Genomic DNA, 25,731 nt, shown 5'->3' on the forward strand with positions numbered 1-25,731 from the left:
ATATTTGAAACAAAATTTACATTATTAACAATTTCAGACATGCTTATACACATTCCAGCTACAAAACAATGTGAATTGTCAAAATTTTGTTGACATGCTACAAAAGTTCTTTAGTGCTTCTGTAGGTGAAAAAGCCATGATGACGAAGAAGAAGAAAAAGTTTGTAAAGAAATATAAACTGTGCAGAGAAGCAGGCATGAACTTATGTACTTAAAAGCACTCTATACCTTTATCAGTTAACTTTGCACAAGGCTGACAAAGAAGTAAATCAAAATTCCATAAAACACCAGAAGTGGATGCTGGTGAAGTAGTCCCACAGCTCTTACATTTAACGCATTTTGGACACATCTGGGTGGGTGAGGAAAAAAAAAAAAGCATTACATATATGCTGATGCCTAAGAAAGAATTATTAATGTTTTAAAATTTAGATGAAACTATTTATAACATTCTTTATGAAAGGCTGTCACAGTAATCAAAAAGTACGATTTTGGATATTAGTAATTTAAAAGTATAAAAAGTGAACAGTATATCTATTATTACTTCAAAGTGATATGTTATTGTGATGTGCCAATATTAATCTAAGAAAATACACCTCAAAAGTGGCAAATTTATGACACATACAAATTTATCAAAAGAATTTATTCTCAGGAAAAAATAAATAAAAATAATTCCGATAAGCCACTATAAAGCTTTCAAAATTTAATATTTTAGAGCATCTAAATTAAAAATATTATCAAAAGGGATACTTAATTTAATAGATAAAATGGAATAAAAATACATTTTTTTTAACAATTAGTTGCTTTATTTTCAACATTCCATCAATAATATAATTTATTTACCCAAATTCGCTTTTTCCTTGATGGTTTTGTAGGATAATGAGGAGTTAAGCATTCTGCATGGTATGTACACTGGCATTTCCTGCATTTTAGTAACTAAAAATAAAGAAGATGTAAAATTTTATTCATCATAAACATAGCCTTTATAAAAAAATTTCATAAATAACCTTATTCATTATAAGAGCCAAATTGATTCAACACAAAGCAGAAATCAGATTTAGCACTGATGCAAAGATATAAAATCATTATCTGTCCTTTATGGACTTAATTTTTGTTTAGAAAAAGAATCAATACTAAAACAATCTTCAATAATTATCAACTATTAAACTAGGTATAATATTAACACTCTCTTAATAGACATGATACATTTTGAATCTTTTTAAAGGATATCTGAAACTAATATATTAACTTCATACTGAAAATTACCATACTACATTGTGTAACATCAAGATAAAGTTTCCCATAATTCAGAATTTATTTGTACCAAGCCACAAAAACATAGCAAATCTAAAATCGAACACAACCATGAACCAGCAGTATATAAATTACTATGTTCGCAAAACAAAGATCAATCATTAATCCAATGACTCAGAATAAAAAGTAAATGCAATAACTTTTGTTGATTAAAAATGACTCAAATTATGAACTTGATTTAGCTCCTATATAGAGATAAAACCCTTACTTGTCCTTTACGGGCTTAAAGAAGTTATAATAATCTCCTTTCTGTTTGAAAAATAATAACATATTAGTAATCTTCTTTTGTTGTGAACTATTATTTCTACTAACATCTCAAACAACCAAAATGTAAGAACTTACAGTGATTACATAATTGATGGAAGAAATAATGCATGTACTGACTAGTTACTTTGTGAAATGAAATTACTAATACATTTAAGGAAATTTTTAAAAAATCGCATTTTAGATATGAAATTACATTTCAGAAAATTCTCTTATAATGCATTCATTGTTTTTAGTATTTGATTAGGAATAATATTGCCCAATATAGCTTTTTAATATTATTCACATGTTTTACTACAAACTATAACCCTAGTGAAGTTTAAAGATAGCATTTCAAATTTACTATCTCAAAAGAAGTATCAACTGTGATTTCTATACAAATTAACAAAAAATGAGCTTCCACATTTAAATAACAGAACCAAAAAAATTTTGATCACAGGTTTTATCAATATCATGGTGGACTTACATTTTGCTTTAATCCACACACAGCACAACATTGGCATCTTTTACAGCACCAATTCTCTAAATTTTCTTCATGAGGAACATCATCCTCAGGAAGACAAAATGTATGATATGGTTCACAGCAGAGAACACAAAAGATCAGCTACAAAGAAAAAATTGCATATTAAATTAAGATATTCAAAACATTAATTCATCAATTATTTAGTGTATACAATGAAATCATATTAAATAAATTTATTAACCTTTTCTTCACCAGCACTTCCACACAAATAACAGACACATGGTAGTGGTATTTGTTGAGATGATATTAATGCAAAACCTTGTGAAGAGATTCTTTCAAAATCATAGTCTTCCTATAAAAGACAAATTCAAAAGTAACATTAACTTTTATAATATATAAAATAAAAGTAGTATCATATACTATATAATTAAAACATAAAGTTTAAGAATGCCTCTGTTAATCTGCAATTGAAAAGGAAACATATTTAGGGGAAAAGTTCCTTCCTCATTTTTTTTATTAACGATTTACATATTATGACCTAGTAAATCATTCTTATTTTTAAAAAATATGGTAAATTTATTCTCTAAAAAATTAACACACACACAAACAGAAAACAAACAAAAAAAAAATTATATGCAGTCTACCTTATAATGGGAATATAATTCAACAATTTTTTAATGTATAATCTTCCTCCTGAATTCATATGGAAATGCTTTTTAACACATAATTTGGACTAAAAAAATATTTGATGCTTGCAGTTATTAATTGGTGCAGTAATATATAAACACCTGGAAAAATATCAAAATAAGACATTTCAGGGGAAGAGGAGGAGGAGGGATGACTGAAAAAAAAAAAAAAAAGACCTGCATTGACAAGATTTAGTTCCTTAAATTAAACAAAAATATTTCTACAGTTCTTTGATCATTAAAAAAGTATGACCCTGTGACAAAGAAAGTAGTGTACATAGTGTAATTAGGTATACTAACACACAAAAAGGAATAGAAACATGACAGATTCATTCACAGCCCAGAGTTGATTGAGATCCCCCCCTTTAAATTACGAGGGCAATTCAGAAACTAACCTCTGGTTGATTGAAAAAAATACACCAAGTTAAGTAAAAATATTTTAATATATACATCTTACAACTACATCTTTGCACTATTTTTCGACATAGTCTCCATAACGATTGAGGCACTTATCGTATCTCTTCACAAGCTTTGAAATTCCTTCTGCATAAAAATCACCCGCTTGTGCCTTGAGCCAGCCTGTGACCGCATCTTTGAGCTCTTTGTCGTCATCAAACCGCTGGGACCCGAGCCATTTCTTCATACGCATGAAGAGGTGATAATCGCTTGGCGCCAGATCTGGGCTGTAAGGTGGATGGTTGAAAACGTCCCACTTGAAGGACTCAAGAAGGGCTGTTGTTCTGCGAGCAGAGTGAGGACGGGCGTTATCGTGCAAAAAAACGATACCGGAAGTCAGCATACCACGGCGTTTGTTCTGTATAGCCCGTCGTAATGTTTTTAGTGTTTCACAGTACACGTCTTGATTAATGGTCGTGTCACGTTCCATGAATTCAACCAACAACACCCCTTTGGCATCCCAAAACACCGTTGCCATCAGTTTTCTGGCAGAAAAATCTTGCCGGGCTTTTTTTGGTTTGGTAGGCGAATCTGAATGTGCCCACATCTTTGATTGTTCTTTTGTCTCAGGGTTCACGTACTTAATCCAGGTTTCGTCACCGGTCACGATTCTGTTTAACAATGGTTCTCCTTCGTCCTCAAAACGTGACAGAAAGTCTAATGCAGAGGCCATTCTTTGACTTTTGTGGTGGTCGGTAAGAATTTTGGGCACCCATCGTGCACAGAACTTACGGTAACCCAATCTTGCTGTCACTATCTCGTACAAAAGAGTCTTAGAAATCTGTGGAAAATCAGTAGACAACTCCGCCATTGTGAAACGTCGATTTTCACGAACTTTTGCATCAACTGTCTGAACGAGTTCGTCAGTCACCAAGGATGGTCTACCACTCCTCTCTTCATCATGAACGTTTTCTCGTCCACTTTTAAATAAACGTACCCATTCACGGACAACTCCTTCACTCATAACTTTTGGTCCGTACACGGCACAAAGCTCATGATGAATAGCTGCTGCAGAGTATCCTTTGGCTGTAAAAAACCTTATAACAGCACGCACTTCACATTTGGCGGGATTTTCTATTGCAGCACACATTTCAAACTGCCACAAAAACTAAACTAGCGCAGGTACGATGTTCACTCGACTACGGCTTGATGCCGACTGACCTGCTGAGCGTGTGAATGCACAGATGGCGCGCTACTCCCCCCACTACCCGCACTGTGACCAATCGGAGGTTAGTTTCTGAATTGCCCTCGTACAACATTCAAAGTTTATTTTTATTATAAACTGATAATAAGGCTTCTGTCACAAAGCAATTAAAAATATTAGAAATTCAAACAACATGAATTAATATAAAAAATGACTTCTAGAAATAACCACCAAGTTCATGTCACTTATATAAATAGTTAAAAATTACATTAAGAAATAAACTTTTTTACACCTTTTTAAAAAGATATGCACAAATAATTACAAAATTAATTAAGAGAAATTTTAATATTCGAATGCATTTATTAATTTTGAAAAATCAATTTTATTTGTATTATTTACTAGTCATTGTTAGTTTTTTAAAACCAGTGTGGATATGATAAAAACAATTCCCAATAAGAAAATCCTTCAAAATATTAATCAAAAACAAGATACTGATGATAGAAGGGGAGGGGGAAATATACAAAATTTTTAAATATATCTTAAATCATCTGTTAATATAAGTGAAGTTGAAGAATGGTTAAACAAAATAGTTTCCCTCAAATTTAAATTCAAGTACACTGATCTAATATCATATACAAGAACCATGAACTTTTAGCATCATAGTTAAATAGATAATAAAATGATCAACCAGATGGTAAGCCTTTTTCAGTTGGATAAACTGATTTCCAATTAAAAAAATATTTCAATTTTAATATTTTTAACCTTTACAAAATTAAATGAAAAAATGTATAAAAATACACTTTACAAGAGATAATTACAAAGTTCGAACTGAAGAGATCTGTTATTTGTATTAAAAAGAACAGGGTCAGCATGTAGTCAATTGATAATTCTCCGAATAAAATAGAGTTACAAGGGGGGGGGGGTCAAAATATTCTTGCTATTGATAGAGAGTAGAAAGAAACACAATAATACAATTAATATTTTCTGTATAAGATTTTGAATGAGTCAATAATTTTTCAATTTGAATTCACACATGTCAGAATTTATCTTAATCACTAAAATTCTGTTGATGATAAACTTACAATGAAGAAGATTCACACAAGAAAATATCATTAATAATTGACAAGAACACTTTTTTCTTCTTATGATTACAAGTACCAAAGTAAAAACTAAATTACATTAGAATTATAAAATTTAAACAAACCCAATAATCTGCATAAATATATTTTTTTCTCCTTTTATTATCCTCATCATCATCGTCATCATCATCATCACCATTGCTTTCTTGACCACCAGAACCAGCAGAGCCATACTGATCCTAAAATTTTTTTTAAATATTAAGTATGTGAAATTCATATCAATAATGAAAGTAATCAACTTAATTATATATATAGCTTTATTTTTTGCATTCATTTTCCTCATTTCAGCAAAATTATTCTCCAAGATTGTTTTAAACAATGCAAATTAAACTATTAGAGACTAAAAACTATATTTCATTAGAAACTAAAGGCACTTTAGAATTAATATTGCTGAAATTTTATGCTTTAAAGTCAAACAAAAATGTCACATTTTAAAATAAATTAAAAGCCCTATTGTGGAACAAAAAATAGTTGACAATGAATACTAAATTTGGATGCAATTTAAAGCAGATCATGAAATTATCAATTGCAAGCTAATGAGTAAGGCACTGACTTAAACAGGAAAAGTAAATAGCTAATTACAGTTTTAAGATAGTTATATAAATAACTTAGGTATAATATGATTAACAAGCAAAGCTACACATCAAATGATCCAAGGTTCTTTGCAAAATGCAAAGAATAGGAATAAAATTTTTTATCCAGAATAAATTGGCAATTTAATAAATTACAATAATGCAAATACAACTAATAAAATATACAATACTTTATAGCACTAAAAAATGCCAATGACACATCAAAATGAACAAATAAATCAAATCTATATAAAACTTTTTCCCACTCATAGCTCCATTTCCCCCTGAAAAATTTAATCATAAAAATCATATGAAAAAGTGATAATTAAAAAAAAAAGTTCATAGGAAACTTATTAATTGCTTTATTTCAGGGTGATTTCCTCAGCTGAATTTATTCCTATTCTAAAAGAGAGAAAGAATGACATCTTGAATGTACTTGCAACCTTATTATGTGGTCAGATTTTGGTCACAATCTACCATTTAAAAAACTGCTTTAAAAAAATAAACACTTAACCAGATGGAAAGAAATGTTACAAGACAGGACCTGACCAGTACCAAATGTTACTACAAGCCTCAGCATTTTCCACTGATAAGCCTAACAAGCACTGAATTTTCTACAAATGCACTAATAATAATAACAATGCATAACAAAGTACCTTTTGTTGTTTGATTTGAAACCATTTTGAAATATGTGGTAAAAAATGATTTTCAAACCTAATAAATTTTATTTAAAATATTTCATATTCAATATTAAAAAATAAAATAGTTAATTTACTATAATTGAAAGTAGATAAATCAATACTACATTACTGATGCAAGATATAAAAACATGTGAAAAATTAAATGTTTACTTCTAATATTATAAAATTTTTCATGGATATGGTAATAACCATTATTTCAAAACCCCGTGTAAAATTCAAAAATACAATTCTATTCTAAAATCTTTACATGGCTTATATTCATAAATAATGCCACCTTCAATTTTTTAAAAATAAATCCTGCTTGAAGTAAACTACAAATCATGTAAGTTCTTTCTAACATTTTTTTTTTATTATTATTATTATCAATAGCAGTAACTATCATTATCAGAAACATCTATAGATGGACCATTCATAAATTTACACATTTCCTTCTCAGAAAGACAAAGCAATCTTTTAGTCATGATTATACAAACAGAAAACAGAGGAATAACCCTTGCTAGAATATTTTCCATAAAATCCCATTTCAGGTGAGAGAAGAAATTATAAAAAATTATTTCAAAAAGAATACTTTACACTTGCTAGTATGTGTTTCTGTTTACACTAACAGAATTCCAATAATTCACAAACACCTGCAACAAATCTGACCTCAGCGAAAGAAATGAAAATGAACAGATTTTTTTAAAAAAAGAAATCGTGGAATAATAGCACTATCTGAGAAAAAACATTTCATTCCAAAAGCCCAATGCATCAAATGACCAGTAAGTGAATTTTCACCGTAACACACAAGTATGTGGGGTTTGATCCTGGAGGGAATACAGCATAAACATTCATATGCATCATTCATTCTGAATTAAAGTTTTTAAATAATAAAAATAAATTATTTTTTAATAATTTTTTTCTGAATAAATTAATACTTTTTAAACGACTAAGAGAAAATAAAATAATATTTTTAAAAAATTCATACCTGATCTTTACTGTAATGTGATCTTCTAGAATCACTATTACTTTGTCTAGAGTTTTGATTTTTTGAACCAGTATAACTAGAATATGATACAGTTTCATCATTATCACCATGAGTTGCTCCATAATACAAAGAAGGAGCATAGCTCGCATTTTTAAGTTCAATAATACTTGACGAGTCTTCGTAGAAAATAGTATCGCCAGTTTCTTTATACATAGGTCCCTCCAAGAGTTGATTGCTATAAAGTAATTTCTGTTGGGGAGATGGTAAACTATTTGACACTAATTCTTGAAGGCTGTGAGATATCATATAATGTTCTCCATTAAAACCTTGTTCTTGAAAAATAGGATTGGTAACAACATTATTATCAGTACATTCAGATTCTTGCAAAATCACAGGTTCAGAAATAATATTCTGCATGAAAGACACATTTGCGCAACTGTCAGGCAGCATATTAGTGTGTGGAACACTTATATTGTCACTACTGCTGCTACTTGAGCTAGTACTGGTACTACTGCGGCTAGATGAGCTACTACTGCTGCTTCCTGAGCTACCCGAGCTGGAAGTGCTGGAAGACGAACTACAACTGGATCCACAGCTGCTGCCGTCAGGACTAGTAGGTGAACTAGACGATGAAGAAAGAGACAGGCCAATACCTGATGGACCATCACCTCCAAAACTTGAATGACCTCCAGATGGTTTGCCTTTATCATTTTCATGTTGAGAAAGTTTAGAAGCCTTTTCAGAAGCCGGTATAATGGGTCGCAAGCATCGCCGGTACCTAAGCAAAAATCAAGATTTTTTTTTCATTAATAAGATGCAATTTTTATAAATTTCAGAGCACAAGAATTAAAGTAACCAAAAAATTCAAATTTAATTATCACAATTCAAGCCAAGTTACCAAGATAAGCGTTATATATCTTATTTATTATAGAAAAATGCAAATTAATTTAAAATGGAGTAGTTAAGCCTTCCAAGTAATTTTCCTATTTCATGCAAATTGATTAAAATAAATTAATTTCTTGGTCCACTTTAGAATTAATTTGATTACTTTGCTTCAGTTATTAATGCAGTGTGAAATATAAATGTTATCCTTCATTATATTAAATTTAAGAAATTCATATTAATTTTTTTCAAAAATATATTAATCCTCCAGCTACGTATCCTGCGATTTCCACGGGTTGGCGTTTAGTAGACTTTATGCTACATCTCGTATTCTTTGCAGTTTAAGAGTGTTTATTTATATGATTACAGATTTTTATTATATTATTATCGTGTAACATATAGTATCAGTTCACTTTCTTTAAAAAGTAATTGAATTTATTTTCAAACATTGCATCTAAATAGTGATTTTAAAGAATTACGCAGCAAGAGGGTTAACTTTCTTAGTAAAGTAAGAAATGGTAAAATATATTACATTTTGAAAAGGGCATTCCAAATTTTCTGATTCTTCATATTCACCCACAATGCACCTCTTTTTTTTTTATTTAAAAATATAAACATCCAAATAACTAAAGTTTAGTTACAAGAATAGTCAATTATTTGCATGAATTATTCAGAGCTGAAAATTAGCACATCAAAATAATACTTGGTCCCTAGCGTATAAAACTTTAAAATATTGCCAATAACCATACAAGCTCACAAAATACATAAGAAATTAAAATTGTCATTAAGTATCTAAATAAATTAATAAAAAGCTCAAAAATTTTTTAAAAATCAATATGCCTAAGAATGCAAGTAAAAATTCTTTGAAGAAATATGTATGGAGTTTTTTACAATGTTTATTCTTCACAATTTCAAAGACATAATCCAATTTTTATCTTTTGTCAATATTTCTTTGTTAAAGTCATGGCAAGTGAGTATTTTGAATGTATATAGTTATATAAAGGAATTTGCATATACATTATTTTAATTATGTGGGAAAATAATAGTCTGCACAATTCAGAAGTCAAAATTACAGTAAAACAGAAGTTCAGTGTGATTAAACAATTATTTTTAGAATGCCAATTAGAAATATACAATCTATAATAAATAAATCTATTATAAGATTTATTTATATTTATTCTATATAAATAACTATTATACTTATACATACTTGCAAGCCTGCTTGATTAAATTAGGTCCACCAAATTTCTTCTTATCTCTAAAATAATGGACAAAGAAAATCTCTTAAAAAAATGGACTTTTTAATACAGATTTTTTTAATGCTAATACAAAACTAATATAAAATAATTAATGATCAATATAAAAATTTCAGAAAAAATTTAAATTGCTCCAAAAAAAGTATTTTTTTTTGTAATAATTAAGAAGCAAACAAAATAAAAAATAGAATATACTAGTATATTAAGTTTAAAGCTGATATATTTAATCATTTGACGAGTTCTATAAAAACCTGTTTTGATAAAATGGTAATCAAACCAAATAACAATTTTTTCAACTAAAATAAATTGATTAAAAATATTATTCATAGTTAATATTGCATATTAAAGCTGTACTTAAAAGATCACTTGACAATGAAAAACTTTCAATAGTCATTCTTTGAAATGGTATAAATTAATTTACATTATTTCTTTAACTGAACATTCCCATTATCCTATATATCTTTTCATTATTTTGAAGATAAATTTTCTAATTTTGCTAAAACAATAAAAATTTATATTTTACTTCAATGCTTATGTATTACGCTCAAGCATTTCCTTGTCATTATTAAGAATAAATTCATCTGGAAATAAGAGGTAATTTTCAATACAATGGTAGCATTTTAGAAATGAGGATTTCTAAAGATGCATAATGTTATGAAAAGAACTCTAATTAGATAGTTATTCAATAGGAAAACACATAGATTTCAGGCTTGTTACTGTTGTCTTAAAAGTATGCAAAATTGGTACATTATTTATAATTCCACATAACTCAATTAAGTTTAGAAAATATAAAACAAATTTTTCAGCAATACTTTATTTAAAAAAAGAACAATTTGAAGTCAGTTTGATCTTTAAAATATCTGAACGAAAATTAATATTATATTTCCAACAAGAAATTTAACAAATAATTCTACATTTACCTTAAGCAACCAAATTAATTCACAAGATATAAAAAATTTAAAGCAAGGGAAAAACAAGTTATAAGATCAAATTCTATTTACAATTAGATTGGCCTCTGTTTCCTTAAAATAAAATTTGAAGAATTTCCTAAAATTCCAAATCGTTTTGTATGGCATAATCTTACAGTTATATAATGTGCTCTCAAAATAAAATTCATAACCCAAGATGACAGGACAAGTTAACACCCTTTAAAAATGAAAAAATGTATACCTTAATTAACCAGCATGTGAAATCATTAACCATAATTACATTTACATCCTTCAGAAAATGTAACACAGAAGCTTATTTGTTACTATGTTCAGTTACAATATTTTTCTAAAAAATATTAGCATAATTTCAATGAAATCAATAGTACATTTTCATTTGTTTCAAACAAAAAGCGAAGCATCTAAAATGTAAGGAATATAATGCTGATGATATCTTTTTTAAAATGACATCAGTTTTGGTGAATAAATTTTATTTAGCATTTTCATCAATAAATAAGAATATTACATTCAAATCATTATTATCCCAGTAGCTTCAACATCACAATTTATTAACACAATCCTTTTCTTTTTGTCCCAAATACCCAGAAAGCAAAGAAAATTCAATTTGCAACTGTTTACAACTTTCCAATAAGGTTTTTTTTTTTTTTTTTTTTTTTTTTTTGTGAACTGCACACAACAGGCTAATACTGTTCAGTTTATTACGACATAATAATTTAAAAGCCCTAATTATGTTATGTTTAAATATTAAAGGCACATTTGTCTTTCTTACATTGTTCTCAAACAAAGCATAAATAATTATGTTTTCTATCTTTTGTACAAACTTTTAGATCCCACTATTTATCATAAACTTCAAGTTGTAAAGAAATCATTCACAAAAACCCGTCCCTTCCCTAATGAAATTATACCAAATACTTAATAGACTAATATAAGTTATATATACGCAACTTTTAATGGTTTTATTTTATTAATGGCAGAATTTTTAGATTTAAAAAAAAAAAAAACCTCTTGAAAACTATGAAGATAGGTTTAAATTGTTAATTTTAATAATGACATTAGAAATTGTGTTAAATATGTTCACTACACAAAAGTAATATTTTTTTATACTTATTAAATTATTTTATAAAAATAAATATTCTAGATTATGACACTCCAACTAATACAAAAAGAAAACTTATATAACCCATTAAATCTTAGAAAGTAATCATTACAAAATATGAGGAACAGACAATTTTAAGCTATTTATTTCCTGAAAACCCATTAACACGAATACACATTCAAAAGTGATTATTATAATAAAGTAAAAGATACAGTAAGTTAAATTAAAAAAATTGGAATCAATTTTTTTATCAGCTGAATATCTCAAAATTTGATGAATAGAAATATTTATGAGCAGTCTAATGCACGTTTCTCCTTTCACATTAACATAAGTTATAAGGCTTTCTTTCTTTTTAAACCCAACTTCCCTAGAACTTAATAAATAAGAAGTAAATAATCTCATGACAAATTCTGGCTGCAAATTCATTTTATTTTCAAATTAAAAATATTTTACATTAACAAGGTAAAAAAAAAAAGGAATACATTAAATTTTAAACCAATCTTAAAACATACATAAATTAATAAAATAAAATATGTTTAATATTTACACTATTTGTATATATAGTAGCATAAAAATTAAACAAAATCTTTTCAACATGCATTTTTTAATTAAATATCAGTATTAATTCTACATACCAAAATTTATATTCTGAGCATACAAACTAATTGAAAATGAAATAACATTTCCATATTAAGAAGTTTAAATTTAACTGATTTAATCTAATCTTAGTCAACAAGTAAATCTAAGTATAAACATGCTACTATAATTACTACATCTATAAGCCTTTTGCAGTAAAGATAGTATTCAACATTAAATTAGACATTTCAACTATACCTAATAATATTTTTGATATTAATAAGGCTTTAAACAGTTTTACTAAAGATCACACTTTTTAACGGTGGGAAAAATCCATAAAATGTCAAGCCAATTTTTGCAATATGGCTTTAATAAGTATAGATGTTATTTTACAATAAATAAAGTGGAAAATATACAATTATCAAATTAGAGAAATAATTATGCCATCCAAAATGTAAAAAATAGCTTTAAAATTAACAAAAATTAATGTTAAGTTCAGACAAACATAGAAAATAAATGTCCTAATAAAACAATCTAAACTGTGACCGACTTTAAATGTACATTTGTCAATTGAAAAACACATAGATCTCCTAACTATTCACATCTTCAAAATTAATTTTCAGGTTGAATTATATCAATCTCCTTTTATTTCAATCAACAGATAGGCCCTGCTTTACTTAGTCCGAGCAAAATTTGGACATTCAATATATATTACAATAAAAATATTTTTTCCACCAATAAAAACAGGTTAATTCATAACAGCAGTTAAAAATAAACAAATTTTATACTAAGAAATTCAGCTCACAACAACAATGCCAGATAATTTACCAATAATATTCTATATTCATCTGGATTTAAAATTAACCTGATAAATAGCAAAAATTATTTGCCCGTGATTTGAAGATAAAAGCTAATATTTTTTCACATAAGTGATTCGTCAAACTTATAACAAGCTTGTCATTAAATACATATAATATTAAAGTAAAAATTATATCCTAATTTCTTTGAATATAATCTCTTCATATATACAGTTTTAAATAATAAATATGTGTGCACTTTACAAAAGTATTGATGAAATGTTTCAAAATGCATGTTGATTATAGTTTAAGTTGCATTAAAAAAATATATGAAATAAATTAGTATTCTCAAACAAAAAAAAAATACATATAAAAACATGAATGAAATAAATGAACAAGCTAAAAGCACTTCATACTAACTTACAAGCAATAGGCACATTCTCCACAATCTTCAGCAAGGCACCCTTCACACTGTTTACAACGCACTTTCCTAAACTTCCTAGTTCTTAATGGTCTTGTAGATACTATTTTTGGAGATGTCTTCAGAGAAGTTTTGACAGCACTCTTGTAGGAGAATTTTAAGGTCTTTTTCATTTCACTTTTTCTCCCAACCTTTAAAGATTTTTTAAAGGAATGTTTGTGCATGTGCTTCATTGACTTTTTCATGAGCAGTTTCCTTCTTTTCTGCTCCTTGTGTATCAGAAGAGATGACTTCTTCAATAAGTCCAAATGTACTCGATTTTTCACTTTGAAATCTTTATGGGACTTCTTTTTCACCTGCTGTTTACTAGCTTTTGAAGTTGTTGGCAATGGTTTGATTTCTGATGTGGAAGCCACTACAACATAAAATTTTAATTTAAAAATAATTATTTTCTTTTCATACGTGACATTTTATATTAGAGCAAGATTAAAATATCTCTAACAATGAAACTAACTACTACTCAATCGAAAACAGAGCCTTCAAGCTCCATTTATAATTTTTTTTTTAATTTCGAAAATAATTTTTTTATTAATAACATTTACTTTGCCTTAAATAGTACATAAAAAAAGGTGATGAATAATGCTTTTGACAATTTTTTTAATAAAAGAAAATGCAAAAGGAAAATAAACTAATAAAAATTTGAAAATTAAGTTATTTAAAAAAAACTGCACAACAAATAAGTTTTTAAAAAATTGGAAAGGCTTGTCACCGATATTTCCTATGTGTTTGTAACTTTATATACATATATTTACATACTTTATAATATGCCAATTACCAATTCAGCCTGTTATTTACGAATAAAAGAAATATTAAGTAGAGATGGTAAATTTATACTAAAATACCTGGATCAGCAGATATAACTTTCTCTTCCACAGGAACAGTTTCAAGAATTTTTTGTTTTTCTTCTTGAGGTAAAGCACTTAAGTTGAAAGACTCTTTAGATTCTGAAGGTTCTGGAAATGTTGCCCTGGGTAAGCCTAAAACAACTGCAGCCCTTCGACACACATGCTTTATTCTTGGTCCTCTTACAATGCCTTCCTCTATAGGTTCAGTAGGTTCTATGTTTTCAACTACAAAGAATGCAATAAAATAAACATTTATTAAGAGTTTTATAATACTTTCCAAAATATAAGGAAATACAAAAATTTCTAAGAAACATGAACGATTAATTATAAATTATATCTAAAAACTAATCTACTATAAGCTTAGTTAAAAAGTCAAACAAAGACCCTATTAATTATAATCCCATAATTAAATTAAATTTTTATTTATGTGTGAAAAATTTGAAGTATACTTCTAATCATCATTAAAGTCTTTGATAATTCTTCTCGGGAATCCAAATTTTAATTCTTAAAAATTGATATTCAAAACAATTATTTTCCAATTACTCTATGAATACCTGAATAAGGATAAATAAGAGTTTTCATTGAAGAAATTATTCAAATTTCCCTTCTTCCTATAATCTATCAGATTATAGATCACCTTTTCATCTCACTCAACTATTTTGCCTTAATATATCCATCTAACAGAAATATACAACTTTTCACAATACAATACTTTATTAAAATAGCAAATTTTAATTTTTCTCTAGATATATTTTAGATTAAAAAACAGATAATGCAAGAGTGAGAAAAATCCCTTTATCTGAAAATATATTTAACATTCTAACAATTTTCAGATTAAAAAACAGATAATGTCAGAGTAAGAAAAATCCCTTTACCTGAAAATATATTTAACATTCTAACAAAGATATATTAAAAATTATTTATGCAGTAAGATTATTATCATTTTGCTCATTTCAATAATTTAAAAAGTTGACAAAAAAAAATCTTTATCAAAAACAATGCTTGACAAAAAAATATTGCTGAACAAATACAATTTTAAACAATTTATTTCATGACAAAATCCTAATCAATGAAAATACCTATAAGCAGAGGATTATGTGGAGGAGCATCTAAACGTGGCACATATTTTATTAGTTGGTCCCTCAATGTTGAAGAAACAGGAAATTTTTCCATACATAACTTCAGCCAACATGCTTTACATCTAGCGTTCACTAATTTTCGTGATGCAGAATCTTTAACTCCATCAATAATACAATTTCCTATACAAAGGTTTTAAAAATTATTAGTGCACAATAAAAGAATATTATGGTTAATATACTTTAAAATTATAACTTCTACAAAATTTCAAACTCATAATTGTATTCAAAATAGAGAAAAAAAAAATGTAATCCAAGATATTTTCTGCAGAGACATTTTATTTTTTATGTATAATAGGATAAACTAAGTCATCATATGCAAGAAAACCATTCTCCTTCCTATTTTAAATTGAAGTTTTAAATCTAAAACAAACATTTGGTTTTTTTATAGTGTCAAGAAATGAGATATACTTTTTATGGTTTATCTCAAGTGTTTGTTAATTAGTTAAAAAGTGCAACACATAAAAAGTAACTAAATATATATTTTTTTATATTTCAAGGACAATAACATGTTATCAATTTTATAAAAAGCTTTCATTTATCAAAATCATACAAAATAGAAAATTTTAATTAAATTTATAAAATGGCTTATATACTATCATTAAAGCTTTTTGATAAATGTCACTTAATACTATCATTTAAAGATTTAAAGCAGATAATATAAAATTCAATACATTGCAAAATTCTCAGTTTTAAAATAAAATTATAAAATCAGTTATAAGATTTCAAAATAAATATATAGAAGCCTCATACCATCTTTGGTACAAAAATACTGTTTTGGTGTTTTGGCAAATGAATCAAAGAATCTACTACATGCTCCACAAGAAAATCCATCATTATGAGCAGATATTTTGGAAAAACCACACACAATGCATTTAAATGCAGTATCAACAGTATTAACCACAGGAGAACCTAAGAAAGATCATTCTTATTAACAAAGAAAATAAATTAAAAATGCAAATTAATGAGGTTTCATCAAACAATATTTCAGCCATCTTAATTAACTAAAATTCATCAAATAAATTTATAAAGGTAGTTCTTTTATCATATCCTGTTAGTCTAATAAGTATTTCATTTATATTAATTGATATATAAATGAGCAATGCAAACTAATCAGATATTATTTCTTAAATAACTCAAAAATTAAATGGGCAATAGAGGGGAAAATATTTGTTATGCAGTTTTTTGACATACAGAATTAAGCATTTTAATTGGGGTATATTAAATATAATTATTGCCGATTTTCCTAAATTACTTAGATTATTAGAACTAAAATATGCCATATGTTCTACACATCGTATTAAGCTAATAATATTAATGGTGATAAATTATCATTTGGCTATAAGAGAAGCAAGAAATTAATTTTTGGGAATGAAACTATAATCATCTGATTCTCATAAAGCTTGTTTTTTAATAAGCAACTGGTTATTTATATATTTACAAAATACATTTCACAATGAGAAGAAAATAATTACCAAAAAAAAAAAAAAGATTTAGATAGAATTTGTTTTTCAGTAACAAAATTAACAGTACTTGTATAAGCAATATAAGATCCACATTTCTATCAAAATTGAAATAGCAGATTAATTTATTGGAATATAGCTAATATCGATTGTTTAATACTTAACTAATAGACATATTTTAATTAATTTCCTTATTGAATTGAAACAAACAGGAACAATAATTTGGACAATAAAATTTTTCAGAAATATATAGTGTTAATTTCCCATGTATTATGAAATTTTCAAAATAGAATTCAGAAGGAAAAGAAAACTTTATTTCAACTCATACATAAAATGAAAGGTATGTAAACGCTATATAATCCTATAAAATTGTTACATTTTTTTTTTTTTTTTCAAAATGTGAAGCATATTAGAGAAAATAAAAAGGCACATTTTAGTAAAAACAATAAAAACAGATAAAAGTCAATGGCAAAAACAAATTCTATTTTTTTGAATTATTTATATGCATACATAGAAATACAAAAGCAATAAAAAATAATTTAAAATAAAAAAAGTAAAGATTTTAAAATCCTCTTACTAGATAAATTCATTGAAGGCACATCAATAGGGGCATCAACTATGGGAAGTTTAGTATTAGCTTCTTTTTCAGGAAGTCCTGGTTCACTTTTTGTAGCTTCATTATTTTTCAGACTATCATGGGATACAGAAGTATCTTTGTCTGACTTTCGAGTTCTTAAGTTCAAGTTTTTCTTTTTTAATTGTAACCGAGCTTTCCGAATTATATTTTTGGTTCTCCTCTGGCTAGAGGTTCGCTGTTGTTGCTCACTCTTCCACTGAGTTACCGATTCCAATTTTGTTGGCATTTTGACTGATGATTGTAGAGAAGATTCTTTTAAACGACCTTCCCACTGAGATTTGAGCAATTTTTCAATTTTAGCTGCCACCTTTTCTAGTTTATCCTCAGGTTTCTTATCATCATCCATGTTATCTGAACTGTCCTCTGCCTTTTCTGGTTCACTTTTCACACTATGCGAACTACTTTTCTTAAAACTTTCTAAAATTTTAAATGGTCTGTCTTTGGGTTTCTGTGCCATTTTTTCAGCATATTTACTAACCATGTCTGGTTTAATTATATCTTTAAAAGACCCAGAAGAAGTACCAGTACCAGAACTATCATCGTTTTTCTTTAATCCAAAGGGATATTCATAATTCATCTCTGATAATTTCATTTGAACTTTGAGACTAGGTTTCCATTGGCGTTTACCTTCCACGACAAGAGGTCGGTCTAAGAGGCCTACTTTTTTCTGAAGCTTTTTTGAGTATCTGGAATCTTCCATTTGTGTATCTTCAGGACTACTGCCCCCATCCATGGCAGATATTGTTTCTGAGCTGCCACTCAGAGAGGACCGTGAACACTGACTATCTTCATCAACTGTTTTTTTTAAAGGAAGCTCATATTCATCAAGATACCTTTTACGGGGTATAATCTTGCGAGAAGATCGAGCACTCATAGATGGTAGAATAAACCTTTTTCGCCTAGGGAAAGAACGTTTTGACTTGTCTTTTAAAGTTTCTCTTTCTAGTTTAACTGAGCTATTACTTTCAGGACCAAGATCATTTTTAGAAACTGGATGCTCAAAAGATTTTTTTCTTAGTTTATTTTTGGGGCTCCTATCTTCCTCTACAGTGGACAATTTTTTCCTCAGATTTGAATATTTACATTTAGATGGGTAAATATACCTATTTCGAAATTTTCTTTGCACAGTTGGTCTCATAGTTCTTCTACGTCTACGACGAGTTTTTACTTGATGTTTTGCTTTTTCTAAAAGATGCCTAACGATAGAAGTCTTCCCTGATGCTTTATTATCTGAAGGCAAATTTGTATCAATCTGGTTGTCACTTTTTGATTTATAAATATTTACAGGATTAGATTGTTCAACAGGCAATTCTGATCGAAACCTTGCCTCAAGTGATATATTTTGTCTAGCAAATGGCTTTGGTTTTGAACTCTGTGGAGTTTTGTCAACATATACAGTATTATTACTATGTACATTTGATTTACTAAGACCTTCTTTGATCATCTTATCATATGACTTCCGCACAATATTCCGCATGCCTCTTTCACGGCGTACAGAATATGTTGAAGTATCTGAATCTGATGAGGAAAGTAGCCTATCAATTTCAGATGTAGGTGGTGAAGAAAATTCATTACTAGAATCAAGAAAACGCCGAATTGCTTCCTTTTGTTTCGATTTATTGGCGACAGTAGCTTCGGCCTGGGCAATGTCTTCCAAAGTAAAGCCTTCAAAATCTTCCTCCTAAGGGAAAAACAAAGACATCTTCACTATAGAATAAATAATCAGCAAGTATACCATATGTTACAGATAGAGAATAATTTTAAAGAAGAAATACAGCAAATTTTAAACTATCAGTAAGTTAAATATATATAACAATTTTTTTCATGATTTTCCACTCTTTATATTCCTTAAAATATATGAATATTTACTTATTGCATACCTATTTAGAAAACTCCATTTTCACAAAATAAATAAATAAATAAAAAACAGTTTTTGACAATCACCAAAAAACAAACTCCTGTTCAAAAATATTTTGAAAGCAACTTTTTTACAACAATAATAAATATGTAAGATTTTAAGCCAAACAATAAGTTACCTAATATCTCAGGTGATATTATAGAGGAGGCAGCAGATATATCATAAGTTTAATGATAGATTAAAATCTCATCTAATGAAGACTTCATATAAGACAAAATATATAAAAAAAAAAAAAATTTAAGAAATTCTTTATCTCATAAAAGGCAAACTATCCCAGAATTAGAGTATTAACATTTTCTATTAATTATTTTTAAAATATCAAGCAATAATTTGTATTTAAATATATGTAAGACTTTGGAATAATTAAATTGCACAGAAGCATTATCATCCATTCGAACTATTTATATTTTTTTTTAAACAATCAGATGCAACTAAGAATATAATTTGTTCAAACATAGCTCAAATGTAAGATAAATTCATGATTATTTCTTCAAACCAAAAAATATAGGAAGAATATAGGAAGGCTATACATTGAGATTTCTTCAAGTTGACACTAATTATCTACATAATCAACAAGCCATTTTAGTTTATGTTGAATGCCAAAGAAGCAAATTCATATTCATTGATTCATGTTTTTTTTTTTTTTTTTAAATATCAAATAGTATATATTTTAATTCTGGTTCTAAACCTAAGCCAAAAACAAAGTTTGTCCATTATAAACTTAAAGTTCTATTAAAGAATTGATTACAAATTTAATTCATTTTCAATATTTGAAAGATTGAATAAATATTGTATATGAATTTTACAATGTTTAAGAGTTTTACTCTAATTTTAATAGATGGATCCACAAATTTCAAATTAATTGCATTTATATTAAGAGTGTGAATGAAAAGAATAATTCACCAAATTTCATAACAGTGAAATCAAATAAATATTAGATAATTAAAATAAATTACTAAGATATTGCATGTGAATTTTTATATTATACATGTCAGAAATCTTCCAAGAAAAACAATCTTGTCAAATATATTATTTTCTCACTGACATTCTGCCATCGATGCAAAACTCTTGTAAGCAGCAAAAATTCGGTTCATAGTATATTCATAAATATATTGGAAAAAATATAAAGAGTTTTATTTTGCATATTAAAAAACATTGTATAGTTTATTAAATTTAAGATAAATTTGCAACTATACAAAGTAAATACATTATTATCTCTAAATTTTGTCTTTTTTTACATATTAAAAGTAATATCCATCTTTGTTTGTGTTGAATATACACAGAGATGGAATAAATATGAAAGGGTACAATATTTTTTTGATATGCAAAATAAAACTATTTATATTTTGACTATATTTGTCTCGCTGACATTCTGCCATTGATGCAAAACTCTTGTAACAAGCAAAAATATAGTTCATGGTATATTCATAAATATATTGAAAAAATATAAATAGTTTTATTTTGCATATTAAAAAAATATTATACCCTTTCAAATTTATTCAACACAAATAGTAATGGATATTACTCTCAATATGTAAAAAAAAGAGAGAGAGACAAAATATAGAGAGAATAATTTATTTTATGTAGTTGCAAACTTACCTTAAATTTAATAAATTATAAAAATGAAAGTTACTCCACAAAGCAGGAGATTTTTTTTAAATGAAATTTCGTAATTTTCACCTGTATTATTATAAAATGCTATAAATGGATATAAACAATTTAGATAAGGAAAATAATGTCCGACTTGAGGTAGATTTTTTGCAGCATATGTAAATATAAAAAAATATTTTAATAAGATTAAAAAGTCAATGACAGAAAATTCGCAGGATCGTGTACCACAATAAGTAGTATCTGAAAATATATATTTTAAAACATGAAACCAAAATATAAAATGTTTTAATATGCATAACTTTCAGATTATGTCTTACACATTTAAATAAATTTTAGAAATATGGCAATTAGAAAAGACAAAATCAATCGAACTTCAAATTTTTTAATTAAAATACAGTTATTTCCTTTTTTAAACCAATTAATTTCAGAAACTAAAAACTTTAACTGTAAACGTTTTTCAACAAGGAAAAACCTTGAATAATGTTTATTCTTAAATGTAGAAACCAATATTCTCTCATTATTTACAAATGCTTTAAAGAATGTTATCGAGTGTAATCAAAAATGTTATACACTATTAAAAAATACGATATTTACCATCATCTAAATAAAATTCCTAATGATAAAATACACATCAAAATTAAAGCACTCATAACGATAGAAGAATAAATTTAAACCACGTGACGTTTTTGACATTAGATCGTTTTAGGTAATAAAATAAAAATAAAAATTCTTTATAAAATACAAAAAAAAAAAGAAAGCTCACTATCACATTGGCAAACAAACAAAATTTGACATTTTTGGTCATTGTAAACAACCTAGTTTTCGATAATCAAATAATAACGAATAACAACGAGTTCTTTCCATAGCTCTCATAAAGAAAGTCTACTCGATTTTTGTAAAAAATGCTGTATATAATTCATGTTTCATTACAAAAAAAACCCCCTTTTTTATGAAGAATTACCCACCTCGTCGGAGTATCCAAACAAATCATGGAAGAGTTTTAGGCCAACTTCAATCTTGTGAAACACCGGATGACAAATTTCGGCGTTCAATTTAACATCATCATAAACATATTTTACGTAATTTTTTCCAATTCTTTGCCCAGGCCGTCCTGGAAACCGTAGGCGCGCCATTTTGATGATCAAAGCATAACATCTGAATATGGCATCAAAATGATTCAAGGTTACTCTTCTTTTAGCGCTCTTTATATTTGAACGACGTTTATACAAACGGACATCTTTAAAATACATAGAGGATGCAGAATTGAATATTAATACTACAGGAAAATTGACAGATTATACGCTTCCTGAGGCTGATAGTATCCTACCGCAACAGGCGCGAAATTTAACATCAACTTGCGCACAATTGTAATCCATGATTGAAATTACAATCGATTATTGGAAATATAACGATTACGATTATGAAATGAAATTTAAATTGAATAAGTCATTAATTTTTTAAAAAATTACTTCCTTAAAGCTTAAATACTGCAACAATTATACTCAAGAATGACGTTTATATCATTTTAAGATTTATATGAAAAATAGAAAGCTGTATTGCTCTTTTTTGAATGTAGAATCCTCAAATCTTCTCTTACTAAACACAAACCATAACGACGGCATGCTTATATAGTCTAATATAAGCAAGTGTCTAATTTATCTGAAATACTAAGTAATTTTTCTTAAATAAAGAAAGCAAATTTTATTTGAGAATTAATAATGAACAGGAATGAGGTGCCGTATTCTTCAAACTTAGATCAGATGAAGGGAAAAGTACCAAACAGTTTTTGTATTTGAGCACGAAATATCATTTGCCAAATTTTTTCCCGCGAAATTTTGATTTAAAATTAGAGTTTTTAGAACTACATATTTGTATAACGATGAATTGTAATTTATTATCCTCTAAAGATTTCCTCATCAAAATTATTGTCAGTCATAAAGGCATCGATCGAAAAATTAAATGATTTTCATAAGTTTAATTTATTTAACATCACGTATTCGAAACTATAAAAGAGATATTTTGGTACAGAATTCATAAAGAGAGCGACACATAAGCCAGTAGTGGGTTTTTCCAATTTCAGATTCCCCTTTCCGACCCCATGTGATGTAGATTTGTTCCTGACGCTACAAAGATCCAAGAATGTGTCAGAATCTTGAATGAAATGCTGATCTCGAACCTTGAGCAAAAGGTGAGACATTGACATTCGAAAATTTTCACTGATGGTCTTTAGAACAACCAAGCTCCAATGTCGTCCTGATAATTTAGCCTTCGGTTAGAATTATGAGATCCATATCAAAATAATCTCCACTGTAAATTCGCGTGCTTTAAAACGAAACACATATATAATTATATCGTTAATGCAAAAGGTAGTAAAACCGAATTTTATATAAACCGAATATTAATTATAAAACTTAATTATTTGTTTCATATACACCACTTTTTATTCGTCTTAAAGATAGCTATTTTCTGAAAGACTGAGAATCTTAATAGTAGCCACAGACAAATAATTCTTACCATGAATCGACTCTTATGATGGAAAAGGTTTTAGAATGATTCAAATTTCTGCTAGTGACAGATTGTCTTTTAATTTCCCCTCTAAACATTGCAATATATAAAACACGTTGGTCCAAACAAAAGCAAAGAGTTGGTGCAAAATTAATTTGTAAACTCTAAAGCAAATTTTACACAAATTAAATAATAATTTATTGCACATCGTTATACATTATATTGCATAAACTGTCGTTAGGAGGATGTTAGAAATATATAAAAATGATAAATAATTAAATTTATAAAACTATTATTTCAGCAATTAATACATAAAAAGGCAAAAAAAAAAAAAAAGCTGCTTCTTGATTATACAACTCTATTTGTAAATTGATAGAATATTTTATTTTTCGTTTCAGTTTTTAAGGTAAATTTTTTTATAATAATTATTAATTTATAATAATTTTTTATATCATAATAATTTTTTTTATTTTGTCTAATTTGGATCCGATATAAAATTCAATGAATCTCTTTTAACTAACTTTGGATCTCAAGTAATTTCTCATTATTTTCACCTTTGAGCTGATAATCGAAGCAACCAATTTGTTTTGGATTGGTGAATATCAAGTGCTCAAAATTCGTACGATAATATTCAAATGCATATATATTCTGCTTAAAACAAAAATAAATAAAGGCTGAAAAACAAAGGCATTTTCTATGTGCAAAATCAATGAATAGTGCAAGGTCTTCAGGAGCGAGGGATGTTATGAGCTCATAGCATTCACAATACCCTAGGATCTTCCATGCATAAAAACATATCGCGAAAATAAGTATCGCGATTATGAAAAGAATCCGAATTCTATATTTTGATGTGAATACCTATATTTTAGATTATAATGAATCTAAAAAATTTCAAACCTTTTTTTTTTTTTTTTTCCTTGAAAGAAGATTCAGAATTATGTCTGTCTGTCTATGAGACGATAATTCAAAATTCAGCAAGACTAAAGAAATGTAATTTTGCATTTCGTCTTTATATTGGAATAAATATCCTACAAAGTTATAAAATCTGTTTATCGGGAAAGGTGATTCAAAAACCCAAAATGTTAAATAAAGGAAAACTGACTGTTTTTATTATTAGAATCAAAGACTTCTACCCAAATTTTTATTTAATCTATCAACGGACTATCTATTTATCAGTGTGCCTGTTTTTACATAGTTGAAAGCGATAAAAGCGCAATAGCCCATATATTCGAATTTCAATGTTTTATATTTATGCCCCGATAATGATTCGCTGTCTGATTTGTGTTAAATTTTGCGCACTGCCTATGAACACGATATCTCGAAAACAGATAAAAAAAAAGATAAATGAAATTTGGTATATAGTCTAGTCACCAATTGTAGATTTATGTGAAATTTTGGATCCAATCGATCAAATGGAAGACTTCAAAATATATATTTTATCCCCTTCTTTATTTCTGAAACCAAGCACAAAGCACGTAGGGCTGTTTAAGTATAAAAGAAAAACGAAGGAAGAATACACTCACTGGTTTTTAATATTAATCTTGGCAGATGAATTTTTTTGTAAGCCTCAGTTCCTTCATTCTTTAAGTTTTTAAAATGTATTGTAAAATGTATAGTATATTTTACGTGCATCAATCTGTGACAAAAGTTTTAAAAGTATATTTCCTAGAGTGTATCTATTGTCAAGCAAATTATCTGTACTGAATGTTTTTGATAAGATAGTGGTAATACGAATATACTGGATACCAATAAAATCGTGAAATCGCATTCGTTCTTTTATTTTATTTTTTTTTCTTCTTGATGCGGTATCGTATAAATCAACCCATAACTTCTCTGAAAATTTCTTGGTTCTTTTTTTTTTTTTTTTTTTTTAAGTATTTAA

The 25,731-nt window shown here is 27.4% G+C and overlaps 1 protein-coding gene across 1 annotated transcript in view; it reads right to left on the reverse strand.

Annotated features, from left to right (window-relative positions):
- Positions 1-22,723, reverse strand: part of LOC129983733 (uncharacterized) — a 63,011-nt gene extending 40,288 nt beyond the window's left edge. Inside the window, exons 1-13 of the mRNA XM_056093332.1 lie at positions 22,310-22,723; positions 17,756-19,496; positions 16,469-16,627; positions 15,659-15,838; positions 14,577-14,804; positions 13,678-14,089; positions 9,792-9,839; positions 7,700-8,477; positions 5,528-5,641; positions 2,279-2,389; positions 2,041-2,178; positions 840-932; positions 228-348 (exon numbers count right to left, since the gene is read on the reverse strand). Coding sequence (XP_055949307.1) covers positions 228-348; positions 840-932; positions 2,041-2,178; positions 2,279-2,389; positions 5,528-5,641; positions 7,700-8,477; positions 9,792-9,839; positions 13,678-14,089; positions 14,577-14,804; positions 15,659-15,838; positions 16,469-16,627; positions 17,756-19,496; positions 22,310-22,594 — 4,408 coding nt within the window. The 5' untranslated portion in view covers positions 22,595-22,723. The remainder of the gene's footprint in view (positions 1-227; positions 349-839; positions 933-2,040; positions 2,179-2,278; positions 2,390-5,527; positions 5,642-7,699; positions 8,478-9,791; positions 9,840-13,677; positions 14,090-14,576; positions 14,805-15,658; positions 15,839-16,468; positions 16,628-17,755; positions 19,497-22,309) is intronic.
- Between the last annotated feature and the right edge of the window lie 3,008 nt (positions 22,724-25,731).

Source organism: Argiope bruennichi, chromosome 9, assembly GCF_947563725.1.
Source record: "Argiope bruennichi chromosome 9, qqArgBrue1.1, whole genome shotgun sequence".
NCBI lineage: Eukaryota > Metazoa > Arthropoda > Arachnida > Araneae > Araneidae > Argiope > Argiope bruennichi.